The sequence below is a fragment of the Pelobates fuscus genome, chromosome 10 (genome assembly GCF_036172605.1).
Source record: "Pelobates fuscus isolate aPelFus1 chromosome 10, aPelFus1.pri, whole genome shotgun sequence".
Lineage (NCBI taxonomy): Eukaryota > Metazoa > Chordata > Amphibia > Anura > Pelobatidae > Pelobates > Pelobates fuscus.
The window spans coordinates 39236500-39250056 of NC_086326.1; the positions used below are offsets into that span (position 1 = coordinate 39236500).

Consider the following 13557-nt stretch of genomic DNA (forward strand, 5'->3'; position numbering starts at 1 on the left):
TTTTTAGAAAGTTCACACATTTATTAAAATCTTGCACAAAACATTTAATAAACAGTTTTAGTTGGAAGCAAAGGTGCTCTGGATCCAGGAGTTGTAGTTGCAGACCCTAGCGTAGACTCCGGGGTAGTTCCTCAAAGCACAGCCATATCCCCAGGACACAACACCTTGGAGCTGACCATTACAGACCACGGGGCCACCAGAGTCACCCTGAGGGAAGGAGAGAAAATGTAAAATATTAAAAACATTAAATATATAGCCATGGATTGTGAGATATATTTCACTTCTCCACTGGAAATATTAAATCAAACTGCGATTTTCAGATACATTACCTGGCAGGAATCCTTGCCTCCTTCAACGTAGCCAACACAGATCATGTTAGTGGTGATCTGTCCTGGGTAGGCACTGCTACACTGAGCACTTGTCAGGATGGGTGCGTTCAAACACTGCAGGAGACTTGGATAGTTGGCTGAAATAAAATAAAATGAAATAAAATTATAATCTTGTTACATGTACACACTCTTTATGAGTTCATTGCAGTATGTTATCTCTATTAAGTACTGGACTAAAATGTTTTGTTAATAAATACTATTATATGATTATTCCTTAGCCAGAATGTCCATCAACGTATTAATTCACTATTTGCCTGTCACACTATATCAACCTTTGCTGAAGACAACAAAATAGAAAGACCAGTATGTAATCAAACAACCACTAACTCCTTCCAGCATGTGTAATATTAACTAGTTATATTGTGGAATTAAAAAAAATGCTTAATAATGTGTGCCTTTAACAATATTACATTGCTCTTGTAACAAATCATGTTTTTGCAATGTAAATGTAAAATAAGAGATGTTTAGTTATAAGCCCTTCGTTTACTCTAAACTAGAGTTTGTCTCTAGTTTAGAGTATGCTATTTTTTCAAAACTTACTTCCACTGCTGAGTGTGTTTCCCCAGCCAGAAATCAGACAGCTGGTTCCAGCAGCAGCACAGCCAGAGGGCAGAGACACAGTCTTCACATAGCTGTTGAGGGTGGCAGCACTAGCAAGTTTGATCAACATGATGTCATTGTCGGTGGTCCTGGAGTTGTAGCTGGGGTGTCTGATGACCTTGGCAGAGTTAATGAACTGCTCAGTGCCCTCACTTACATCGATGTTGTGCTCTCCCAGTCTGACCTGAACACTCCTGCATGAGGGAAACATAGGCCATTTTTAAGAGAAAGTTAACACATTGGTCGAATTTCATTCATTCTAAATATGAACTTGTTATGCATTTCTACAAAAATGTTTTCTGTAATTTCATTCATCTATGTCAACGTTAAGTGAAACTTACGCCTTGTAGCAATGGGCAGCAGACACCACCCACAGGCTAGTAACCAGGGTACCTCCACAGAAATGGTAGCCAGAGTTGAGGGATACGATGTATGGGACAGAGTTCTTGGTGCAGGTGTAACCTCCTACAATCTTATCATCATCATCCTCAAATGCAACTGTGGGGAGAAGAGAAAAATATTTTTGCCGATATGATCATGATTTGCTTGCTGTTATATTTTAGTCATCTACCATTAATGCATGTCTTCTTGTAAATTATATTTTTTATGGTGCAATTCATATGGCTCAATGGAAAACATTTATATGGTTTAATTGAAGGTGTAAACTACATATGCAGTCAAGATGTATTTTTCAAAAAGTATTTATTTTACATAAATTGCAATATTGGAAGATAGGAAACAGACATAATTTAAATAAAATAATCGTAGTATAATTCATATTATTCAAAGGGATCCTTAATATTACATTTTAAATATAACCGTGTTCATGGCCATAGTGGAGATTTTTTCTATGTGTTTCCTTAGATGTTTTTTCTTTTTTTTAATAGTATTGTAAGTGTATTTTTAAATGCTACTAATAAGCTATGATGTCATAGGTAGCTCAAAAACAAATGTATTGCAAAGTTGAAGAAAAATGCTAAAAACTATTTCACCATATGTGTGTTTTTAATTTTATAAGTCTAAAATATTAAGGGTTTAGAAATTGATAAAAAAAAATATGTTATAATAACATGAAATTAAATATATATTTTTAAATGAGACAGAAACTACTACTAATAATAATAATATTTCTTACCAGCAGCTCCAAGGAGCACGCAGATCAGAAGAAGTTTCATCCTGGAGGTATGCCTGTGGGATGTTTTGGGTGAAATTAAGTGAGTATTTATATATTTTTACCCAGAGTTACGCCTGCCCCCATAGAATGTTATCATATTATGTAAATACTGCACAATCTGGTTAACGTGTACATTTTATATGATCAATTACCTTGAATTTATTTTTTTCCAAGAATGTAAAACATATATGTACCAATGTTAACCTCTTTACTACCACGTACACACACAAACACACACACACACACACTGAGTAATTTGAGAGTCCTGGAAAGAAATGTTTAAATGTGTTTTCATTTCAGTATGCATAGATTATAGATTATTTAATGGAGATAGAAAAAAATGGTTAGATAGAAAGTTTTTAAAAACCATTGTACCACATAATGAAGTTACATTGAAGAAAGCATTGATGTAAATAAAAAAAAATATTGTGTCCCACATGTTCTATAATCTTTTCACATACTTTATCCCATACGCACTAATTTCTCAGTTGCCATGTTGCCCACCTATACCATATTGCCTTACAAAGTTTTGTTTTTCTCACGTTATACCAATACACAGTACTGTTCTTCATACTATGTCTAGAGCCCGAGATTGATAAACTTCTGGCACCACATCAATTATGTAATACGTAAGATAGCAAAAGTTTGGGTCCCCTTTAGACCGGAATGCTTCCTGTTACACATAGCAATAGAAATCTTAACCAGCAAAAATCAGTATTGCAAGACAGTGGATAGGATAATGTCCCACTTTTTTTACAGGATGTCTGGATCAGGGTTAACTCAGTCTACCAATATGAAAAAATGTCCCACAGACTAAGAGGCAGAGAGGAAGACCACAATAAAATATGGAAATGTTGGCAAGGGTGTACTGACCTCTAATCACACACTGACCACAAGCTCTTACCTCCTAAATCTTTGCAAAAAGGAATACAATTAGCACTTTTAGTTCACTACAGTCTTAAACTGCAAAGTAGTATACTCCTTATTGTTACCAAAGGTATTGGGATAAGGGCTTCGCAGAAGCTGGACAACTTGACACTGTCTGCCACACTGGGACTCTTAAATGGGACACAACTCTCTCTCTCCTTCTTTCTTCTTTTCCGTGCCTACTAATAACCTTCTCTTTACATAATCTCAGTTATATATGCAATAACCAAAAAAGTGAGCGCTAGAGTCCCATACAGACAATATGGCAGCGTTTAAAAATACAATGCACAACAAAATGTGTGAAAAGCACAATAATAGTTACCAAAAAAACGCGCTAAATCGATCTGTAAACATAAAAAACACACATAATAGTGCAGACCATCTGGTAATGATAATATAAGAAATAGGAGTGATAGGAAAAAAACTCACATGTCCCAGTTATATATGCATTTACCATTGTTTTTCTTCGGGCAAGACATCTTGGAATTGATGTTTGCAATCATAAGTGCAGGATTTGCACCAATTCGCACATGACTCTAATGTATTTTGTGTTAAAACTACCCAAGTCATGACTTAATGTACTGATCACTATGTTTTTACTGTCAGTGTATAAGATATAATGAACATTGTACTCCAATACCTAAATTTCTCTTATGTATGCCAATGATGCTATATTCAATGATGTTCTGTTTACTGTCTGAAGTGTTTCAATAAAAAGAGACATGTGAAAAACAATAAACAAGTAGTTTATATCTATATCCAACTCACAGTTTATGTAAGTGGCACTGTGCAACTGGCAGAGGCTACCCACAGCAATAACCTAATCAGTCTCACACTAGGTTCAATGACAAAGTCTCTTTCTCAATCAAAGTTGTTGTAAGCAGTACAAGCAGTTACTAAGAAACATAGAAACTGTAACAGAACTTCATCATCTCCTAAGCCCTGTGGACTAAGACAGTGAAATGCCTGATAAAGCATCTGTTCTGTAGTTTGATTCTGTAACGAGTATATACCCCTACACGCAGGATCCAGCAAAACAGAAGACAGCACAGAGGAGAGATACGTCTACCGGACCTTAGAGTGGCCGGACTCGACGTAAAGGAGAAGTACAGAGTCAGGAGCGATCCGAGGTCAAGGGCACAAAGAGACAGCGTAAACGAGAACTAGCCGGGGTCTGGTACACAGGAATCAGCAAGCCGGCAAACAGTACAGACAAGGATAAAGCGAAAACGAAGTCAGAATACAAAGCCAAGGTCAAGTACGGAGAAACACAACTGAATACAACAAGCACTAAAGGGAACTGTAGCAGAAACCACGATAGGGCAAGGAACTAAGGGAAAAGGGTAAGTATAAGTAGCCTTCAAACTAACGTGATTGGCTCCTGTCACTTCCACTCCCCCAACAGGTAAGTGTATGGGGTGATTGGCGTGACAGGAGCCAATGGGAGCCTTTTTGCAATTTAGGCTCCCACTGTCTCTTTAAGAGCGCGCCCGAGATTCGCGGCGCGCTCTTAGCTGCAGGCGGGACACGTGACCGCTTCTCGCGGTCACTGCCCGCCTTCCTGTTTGAGCAGTCGGATGAGCCGCGCGCGGCTCGTGCAGCCGCAGGACCGCGCGCGGCTTGAAGAGAGGACCGCGGCCGGCCCCCGGATAAGGTAAGTACCGCTACAGTACCCCCCCCTGAGGACACGCCCTCCGGGCGGGCAGGACCAGGTCTGGCAGGAAAACGCGAATGGAAAGAACGTACAAGGCGGGGAGCATGAACAGCATCCGCAGAAATCCAACTGCGCTCCTCAGGCCCATAACCCTTCCAATGTACCAAGTACTGAAGCCGACCCCTGAGGAAACGAGAGTCAATAACAGCAGACACTTCGAACTCCTCATGACCCTCCACAGAGACAGGAGGGGGAGGGGGTGTACTCCGGGTATAGCGGTTGCGTACGTAAGGCTTCAACAACGAGGTGTGAAATACATTGGGTATACGCAGATTTTTAGGCAGACCCAAGGCATAAGAAACGGGATTAACCTTATGTATAATGCGATAAGGACCAATGAAGCGGGGAGCCAATTTCATAGAAGGCACCCGGAGGCGAATATTCCGTGTGGAAAGCAAAACCCTGTCCCCCACAACATAGGAAGGAGCCGCTCTGCGATGCTTGTCAGCCTGAGCCTTCTGGCGGGCAGCAGAGTCCACCAAAGAACGCTGAACCTGCTCCCAAGTATTACGCAAACCAGCCAAATGCTCATCCAGAACTGGCATGCCCTGTGAGGAGAATGCAGCCGGAAGAACAACGGGATGCTGGCCATAGACAACGTAAAAAGGGCTTTTGCCGTAAGAATCATGAGTGGCGTTATTCCGAGCAAATTCAGCCCAAGGAAGCAGGTCAGACCAATTGTCCTGATGGTGAGACACAAAACAACGGAGGTACTGCTCCAGAGACTGGTTGGCACGTTCAGCAGCTCCATTAGACTGGGGATGGTAAGCGGAAGAAAATGAGAGGGAAATACCCATCTCCGAACAAAAGGCTTTCCAGAACCTGGAAATAAATTGGCTACCCCTATCGGATACAATAGATAAGGGAATACCATGTAATCGAAACACTTCTTTAGCGAAGATAAGAGCCAGTTCCTTGGAAGTGGGCAACTTGCGAAGAGACACAAAGTGAGCCATTTTGGAAAACCGATCTACTATCATTAGGATGACTGTGTTACCATTCGAAGGGGGTAATTCAACAATAAAATCCATTGATAGATTAGACCAAGGTCTCTCGGGAACGGGTAACGGATGCAACAGCCCACAAGGAACTCTACGAGAGGTTTTCATACATGCACAAGTAGAACAAGCACTTATATAGTCAGTAACATCCTTACGTAAGGTATCCCACCAGAAATACCGAGAAACGGCTGACACTGTTTTGGAAATACCAGGATGTCCAGCAGTCTTAGTATCGTGATACAGTGACAGAATATCCCGTCTCTCGGGAACGTCAACGAACAATTTATCATTAGGCCTCTCGCCAGGTGCCATGCTCTGTTTCGCTTGTATGGCCTGCAAGAGGGACGAGGAAATAGACAATATAGTAGTTGCTATTATCCTGTCTGGGGGAATGACAGGAGTGACATCAATCTCCTGTTTGTCAATAGTCTCGAATTGTCTGGACAGAGCGTCCGCTTTAGTGTTCCGGTCACCTGGCCTATAGGTTATTATATAATTAAAATGAGACAAGAACAGTGACCACCTAGCCTGCCTGGAAGACAATCTTTTAGCTTCGCTAAGGTAGGACAGGTTCTTATGATCCGTAAATATGAGGATGGGATCCTTAGTGCCTTCTAACAAATGTCTCCATTCTTTGAGTGCTAAAATGATAGCAAGGAGTTCGCGATTACCCACATCATAATTCCTTTCTGCTTTGGACATTTGTTTAGAAAAGAAGCCACAAGGATGCAATGGCTTGTCAGGAGACTCTCTTTGGGATAAGACAGCACCTACCCCTATATCGGAAGCATCAACCTCAAGTATATATGGCAATGAGGGGACAGGATGCTGTAAAATAGGGGCAGAGGCGAACGTAGTCTTAAGAAAGTCAAAAGCCTGAAGTGCCTCAGTAGACCAGACACGTGTATTGCCATCCTTTTTAGTCATACGAGTAATAGGCGCTACTATAGACGAAAAACCTTTGATAAAACGTCTATAATAATTAGAGAAACCCAGAAAACGCTGGATGGCTTTCAGACCTTGCGGCAGAGGCCATTCTATGACCGCAGCGAGCTTCTGGGGATCCATCCGAAAACCCTCAGCGGAAATCAAATACCCTAAAAACTGGACCTCGGATTGGTCGAATAGACATTTTTCTAATTTGCAATAAAGACCATTAGCAAGAAGGGTCTTCAGAACTGTCGTAACATGTCTGTGATGAGTGTGAATGTCTGTAGAATATATTAAAATGTCATCCAAGTACACAATAACAAATGAGTGAATAAAGTCCCTTAAGACATCATTAATAAATTCTTGGAACACTGCTGGGGCATTGCAAAGCCCAAATGGCATGACGGTATACTCATAATGACCTGACCGAGTGTTAAAGGCTGTCTTCCATTCGTGGTCCTTTTTTATACGTATCAAATTGTATGCTCCTCTAAGATCTAATTTGGTGAATACCGTAGCATGTTTGAGCCTGTCAAACAATTCTGTTATTAACGGTATAGGGTAAGCATTTTTGATGGTGATTTTATTAAGACCTCTATAATCAATGCAAGGTCTTAAATCACCTTCTTTCTTCGATACAAAGAAGAACCCCGCTCCAGCCGGAGAAGAGGATCTCCTAATAAATCCCTTTTCTAATGATTCTTTAATGTACTCCTCCATGACACGGTTTTCTTGAACCGATAGGGGGTACACCCTGCCCTTGGGAGGTATAGTACCAGGCAACAAATCAATAGCACAATCGTAGGGTCTGTGAGGCGGTAATTTGTCAGCCTCTCTTTTATCAAAGACAGTCTTTAAAGTTAAATACTGAGAGGGTATAGCCGTAGATAAAGGAGGAACAGTAGGAACGTTAATAGAATTCACAGGCGTGACTTCAATAGTACATGACTCATGGCAGGCTTCACTCCATGATTTTATCTGCCCTGTCTCCCAGTCAAAAATGGGATTGTGGGCACGTAACCATGGATACCCTAATACCAACTGTGAAGAGGGAGAGGTGATGACCTGGAACCGAATGGTTTCATAGTGTAGAACCCCTGTGTACATGTGTAGCGGTGCAGTCTCGTGAGTAACAACTGGAGATATCAATGGTCTACCATCTATGGCCTCAACGGCCAAGGGTATCTCCTTCTCCCTGATGGGAATATTGTTTTTCTTTACAAAACCAGAGTCTATAAAATTCTCAGCTGCCCCAGAGTCAACCAGGGCGTATATGTTTTCAACTATACAACTCTCTCCCATATGTAAAGAAACAGGGAGAAGCAGTCGGTTAGGAGGCAATGTAGGAGACTTAGAAATCACACCCAAGGCCAGTCCCCTATAAGGTCTTAGGTGCGAGAGTTTTCCGGGAGCAGAGGACACTCCTTTACCATATGTTCTCTCCTACCACAATATAGGCAGAGTCCCTCTCTTCTCCTATGTAATTTTTCATTATCAGAGAGTTTGGCAACCCCTAATTGCATTGGCTCCTCTTCAGATACTTTTACACTCTCCGGTGGATTAACTCTGGGGTGAATAGGCGTAACAAAACGTCTATTCCTGTTCTTGGTATAGAGCCTGTCCCGAATCCTATTATCTATATCGATGAGGTAGTCAATAAGGTCCTCTAAGGCAACAGGAAGTTCCTTAGCCGCTACCTCATCCAATATAGAATCTGATAAGCCTTCCATGAAGGCAGTAGTTAACCCATTATTGGTCCAATCGACCTGTGAGGCAAGGGTACGAAACTGTATAGCGTAATCAGCCACAGACCTAGAACCCTGTTTAACCCTCATTAATGCTCTAGCGGCATTCTTAGACCTTTTCATAGTGTCAAAAGTTCTGCGAAAAGCTGTTAGGAAACTGTGAAAGTTATGCACCATAGGTCCATTAGCCTCCCAAATAGGGTTTGCCCATTCAAGTGCTTTGTCGGTAAGTTGGTGCATAAAGAACCCAACTTTGGACCTCTCTGTGGGAAATGAACGTGGATACATTTCAAAATGAAACTCTATTTGGTTAATGAACCCTCTGCATGTCTTAGAATCCCCTCCATACCTAGGAGGAGGCGTTAAATGTGCTGTAGCATTAGGCATAGTCGATACTTCAGGAAGCAGGGGTGCAGGAGGGTTAGGTGCGGTTGCTGGAATGGTTCTAGCTAAGAGCGTCTGGAGAGCCTGAGCTATTTGATCCATACGGTGATCCTGCTCTACAAATCTAGCCTCATGGGTCGCCATCTGTTGAGCTAAATCTGCGGGGTCCATGGCCCTATCGTAATGTAACGAGTATATACCCCTACACGCAGGATCCAGCAAAACAGAAGACAGCACAGAGGAGAGATACGTCTACCGGACCTTAGAGTGGCCGGACTCGACGTAAAGGAGAAGTACAGAGTCAGGAGCGATCCGAGGTCAAGGGCACAAAGAGACAGCGTAAACGAGAACTAGCCGGGGTCTGGTACACAGGAATCAGCAAGCCGGCAAACAGTACAGACAAGGATAAAGCGAAAACGAAGTCAGAATACAAAGCCAAGGTCAAGTACGGAGAAACACAACTGAATACAACAAGCACTAAAGGGAACTGTAGCAGAAACCACGATAGGGCAAGGAACTAAGGGAAAAGGGTAAGTATAAGTAGCCTTCAAACTAACGTGATTGGCTCCTGTCACTTCCACTCCCCCAACAGGTAAGTGTATGGGGTGATTGGCGTGACAGGAGCCAATGGGAGCCTTTTTGCAATTTAGGCTCCCACTGTCTCTTTAAGAGCGCGCCCGAGATTCGCGGCGCGCTCTTAGCTGCAGGCGGGACACGTGACCGCTTCTCGCGGTCACTGCCCGCCTTCCTGTTTGAGCAGTCGGATGAGCCGCGCGCGGCTCGTGCAGCCGCAGGACCGCGCGCGGCTTGAAGAGAGGACCGCGGCCGGCCCCCGGATAAGGTAAGTACCGCTACAGATTCGTTCTGTATCGGCAGATTTCTACCGAATACCGGACTGTTGTGATATAGCAAAAGCATGTTTTACCTTCCCAGCTTGTTCCCAGCCGTTCACATCATTCCGCACGAACTCCGTGTATAACATATAGGTGGCCGCCATTTCGGGACTTACACGTGTTCGCAGCCATCTTGCGCATGAACTGCGGTGTTTGCCTGCAAACGCATGGAACTAAAAACGGATACACAAACATGCGAACACAGCTGAGACCTCCATGCGCCCAGAACTTCGTCCTGGAACTACCGAACGACGGGCCATTCGGTAGTTACACTTAATCAGCTATGGGGAATTCAGCGAACACGGAGATAGTTGTGGATGACAAGGATTTCGTATAATTTTAACAGGCGAACGGAGACCGACCGCAGGGCCAAAACTTGTGGAACTCTTTTCAGCTAGAAAATCCAGGCGGTCGGTCAAAACTTCAAACATCCATAACTCCTGAACCCCTCAACCGAATGGGCTGAAATTTGGACATATTGTTCTCCTAACCAAGACCTTAAAGGTGTACCCCCTTTTTTTGGGGTACATCCAGAACTGGGGTAAAATATTGTACGTTATAATTATGTTATGTGTTTATCTGAGGGGAGGAGACGTGGGGGTGTTACCATGTGTATGATTGGTTATTTTCATCCTCCCCCTGGGAGTGTCCTGTGTGTACCTTATCCTAATAAAAAGCAGGCTGGGTGTTCCAGGCCTCAGTTCTTCTTGACCCTTCAAAACGTAGCCTCGTCTCGTTCTTGGAAGGGGATTATTTGGGAATATTATTCTGCTCCTGTTACAGCTGAACCTGACTCTCGCTCTGGATATCGTGGATGGGATTATACCAGCTTTACTTCTCCACAGCAGCTTGCAGGGAAAAGGACGTCTCCAACGGCAGATACCCTCTCTCTACTTGGGTAGCCGTTACATTGGTGGCAGCGGTGGGATTGTCCTTTTATCCAAAGAACAAGCGCTGAATGGAGTCGCAGTATGCCAAGCTGAAAAGACCCACACTAAAGGATTTATTGGAGAATCGTGGTAGGAGTGCCAGCAACAGACCACGGAGGGAGCTGATAGCTGACCTGCTGGAGCTGGACGAGATGGATAGGTCCATGGAGGTAACTGAACCCATGGCACCCATCAGTGAGGACGATGTGATTACTGCAATTGTACAGCAGAGATTATCTTTGTATCCAGTCACGTCTGCGGAACTAATAACTCAACTGTTCCGGGAAGCAAGGGAAGAGATACAAACCAAGAGGGATCAAGAAATGGAACTGGTAAGAGCGAGACAGCCCATTACACATACAGTTCCTACCCCGCTACCCACTACTACGGTAAAGAAAATTCCCTTTACTGCATTTAAAACCTTTGTGGAAAATGAAGAAGAAATTGATGGATATTTGGCTGACTTTGAAAGGCAGTGCTCGCTACATCAAATACCGCCAGAGCAATGGGTCACTATCCTGACGGGAAAACTGTCAGGAAAAGCTAATGAGGCTTTCCGAGCACTCACTACAGAGGAGATCACGCAGTACCAAAAAGTAAAAGAGGCACTGCTCACCAGGTATGCGGTAACCCCAGAAGCATACCGTCGCCGCTTCCGGGAGTCCAAAAAGAAAGCTGTGGACTCCCACATGGAATGGGCCAACCGGCTACAAAGAGTGGCATCACATTGGGTCCAAGGGTGCAAGGCCAACACCGGGGAGGAAGTATTACAGTTGTTCTTAATGGAACATTTCTTCCAAGATTTGGCTGCGGACATACAAGATTGGGTTCGAGACCGGCGCCCCGCTAATCTAAATGAGGCGGCTCGGCTAGCCGATGAATACGCCGAGACAAGGAAAGTAAGCCAGGGTACTACACGACAAGCTCATAAGACAGAGCCACGTACCCCAGCCGTTGTCTCACGCCCAGAATTTCGGGCTCTAGTCCCACCAGGACCACCACGTCCTCAGGGACCTACCAACTACCCCCGGGATTTGTCAAGGGTGACGTGCCATCACTGCAGCAACCCCGGACATATTGCCCGATATTGTCCCCTAAGGTCTAACAACAACAACTGGAGACGTACAACTCCCAACACAGAGGCCCCTGCATCACGTCCCGCTGCAGCTCACTGTCTGGAAGCCGAAATGGGCCCTGAGGAATGTCTGGGGATTTTGTACGAAGCAGATCCCATACAAGCTGCTTCTCCAGATAACCGACAACATCACCGGCAGGAGGTTCGGGTGAATGGACAAATAGCACAAGGCCTAAGAGACACCGGGGCTACCATCACTTTGATCCAAAAACATCTAGTAAAGCCGGAGAATGTGTCTACCCGCACCGTTGCTGTTCGGGTCGCAGGGGGCGCTGTGTTTCGCTTGCCCACCGCCCGAGTACACTTAGACTGGGGAGTCGGATCAGGAAAGACCACAGTTGGCATTATGGACAACCTGCCTGCCGAGGTCGTATTGGGAAACGACATTGGCCCTTTGACTTCAGCATATTTGCCTACACCTGCTGCCGCTTGTCCCGTAACCACCCATTCACAGACCCGTGTCGCAGATGATCCTAATACAGGCCTGGAGACCCAGGTAAGCCAAGCACCCACATGTAACCCCACCACGATAAGAAGGCCCATAGCTTGGGAAACCCCAGAGGAGTTTGGGAGGGAAACTAGAGAGGACCCCACCCTCCAAAAGTATCGGGAATTAGCTGACAGTAGGGGGGACGGACGGGAACGCTTTCTATGGGATGGGGACAGGTTATACAGACTGACTGAAGGCAGAAAGAGAGGCTGTGTCCCTTCGCAGAAGCGCCAACTAGTGGTACCCAGAAAGTACCGGTTGGAACTTCTTCGAATTGGCCACGACATTCTGTTGGCAGGGCATCTAGGGGGTAACCGCACCACCTTCAGGATCACCCAGACCTTCTTTTGGCCGGGGATCTCGAAGGATGTGCGACGTTACTGCAGTACTTGTGACGTATGCCAACGGGTAGGGAAGAGAGGGGATCACCCTAAAGCTCGACTGTTACCTATGCCTGTGATCGAGGAACCATTTAGCAGGGTGGCAGTCGATCTAGTGGGACCCCTACCTAACCCCAGTCCCTCTGGTAAGAAATACATCCTTACCGTAGTGGACTATGCTACTCGCTACCCGGAAGCCGTCGCTCTGACGAATATCCAGGCTGACACTGTCGCCAGTGCTTTAGTCGGGATATTCACCCGAGTGGGATTTCCTCAGGAAATCTTGACCGACAGAGGGACCCAGTTTACCGCAGACCTAACCCAGCAGCTATGGAAGGTCTGTGGTATTAAGCCCCTGCTTAGTTCCCCGTACCACCCTCAGACTAATGGTTAGCCCGGATGGCACGGGACCATCTCCATGCGGAACAGGGTCGTCAGAAACATTGGTACGATCAGGGCGCCCGCCAGAGAACGTTCCAAGTAGGCCAGAAGCCCGTGCCATCCGGGCTAACTGTTCCATACGGTCCCGCATTTCCAGCACATATGGTACGATGGGGACACCTTCATGTTCTGTCTCTCCCTCCCAGTGCTCTCGGATGAGGTCGAGAGGGCCTCGTACTCTCCGTCCATAGAGCAGTTCAAAGGGAGAGAACCCTGTGGATTCCTGCGGCACCTCCCGATAAGCGAACAGGAGGTGCAGCATGAATCGTTCCCAGTCTCTGTATTCCGCCGTAAAGGTCCGCAGCAATTGCTTTAGGGTACCATTAAAGCGTTCACAGAGACCGTTAGTCTGAGGGTGGTACGGGGAACTAAGCAGGGGCTTAATGCTTAGACCTGTTAAAGGGAATAAGCTCCAAACCTCCTGG

The 13557-nt window shown here is 44.9% G+C and overlaps 1 protein-coding gene across 1 annotated transcript; it reads right to left on the minus strand.

The window, feature by feature from the left end:
• LOC134575324 (trypsin-like) lies at positions 1 to 2198 on the minus strand. The gene is made up of 5 exons (XM_063434601.1): positions 2125 to 2198; positions 1331 to 1487; positions 930 to 1183; positions 330 to 466; positions 1 to 207 (listed from the first exon to the last, which is right to left on the minus strand). Exons 1-5 carry the CDS (start codon positions 2162 to 2164, stop codon positions 58 to 60), a joined length of 738 nt encoding a protein of 245 aa, XP_063290671.1. The 5' UTR covers positions 2165 to 2198; the 3' UTR covers positions 1 to 57.
• Positions 2199 to 13557: the final 11359 nt, after the last annotated feature.

Bases quoted from the DNA above. Each gene is read 5' to 3' on its own strand.
- LOC134575324 (XM_063434601.1), bottom strand. From the start codon at position 2,164: ATGAAACTTCTTCTGATCTGCGTGCTCCTTGGAGCTGCTG. The intron at 1,488-2,124 runs GTAAGAAATATT...TTCTCCCCACAG, and splicing joins CGTGCTCCTTGGAGCTGCTG to TTGCATTTGAGGATGATGAT. The intron at 1,184-1,330 runs GTAAGTTTCACT...TCCCTCATGCAG, and splicing joins GCTGCCCATTGCTACAAGGC to GAGTGTTCAGGTCAGACTGG.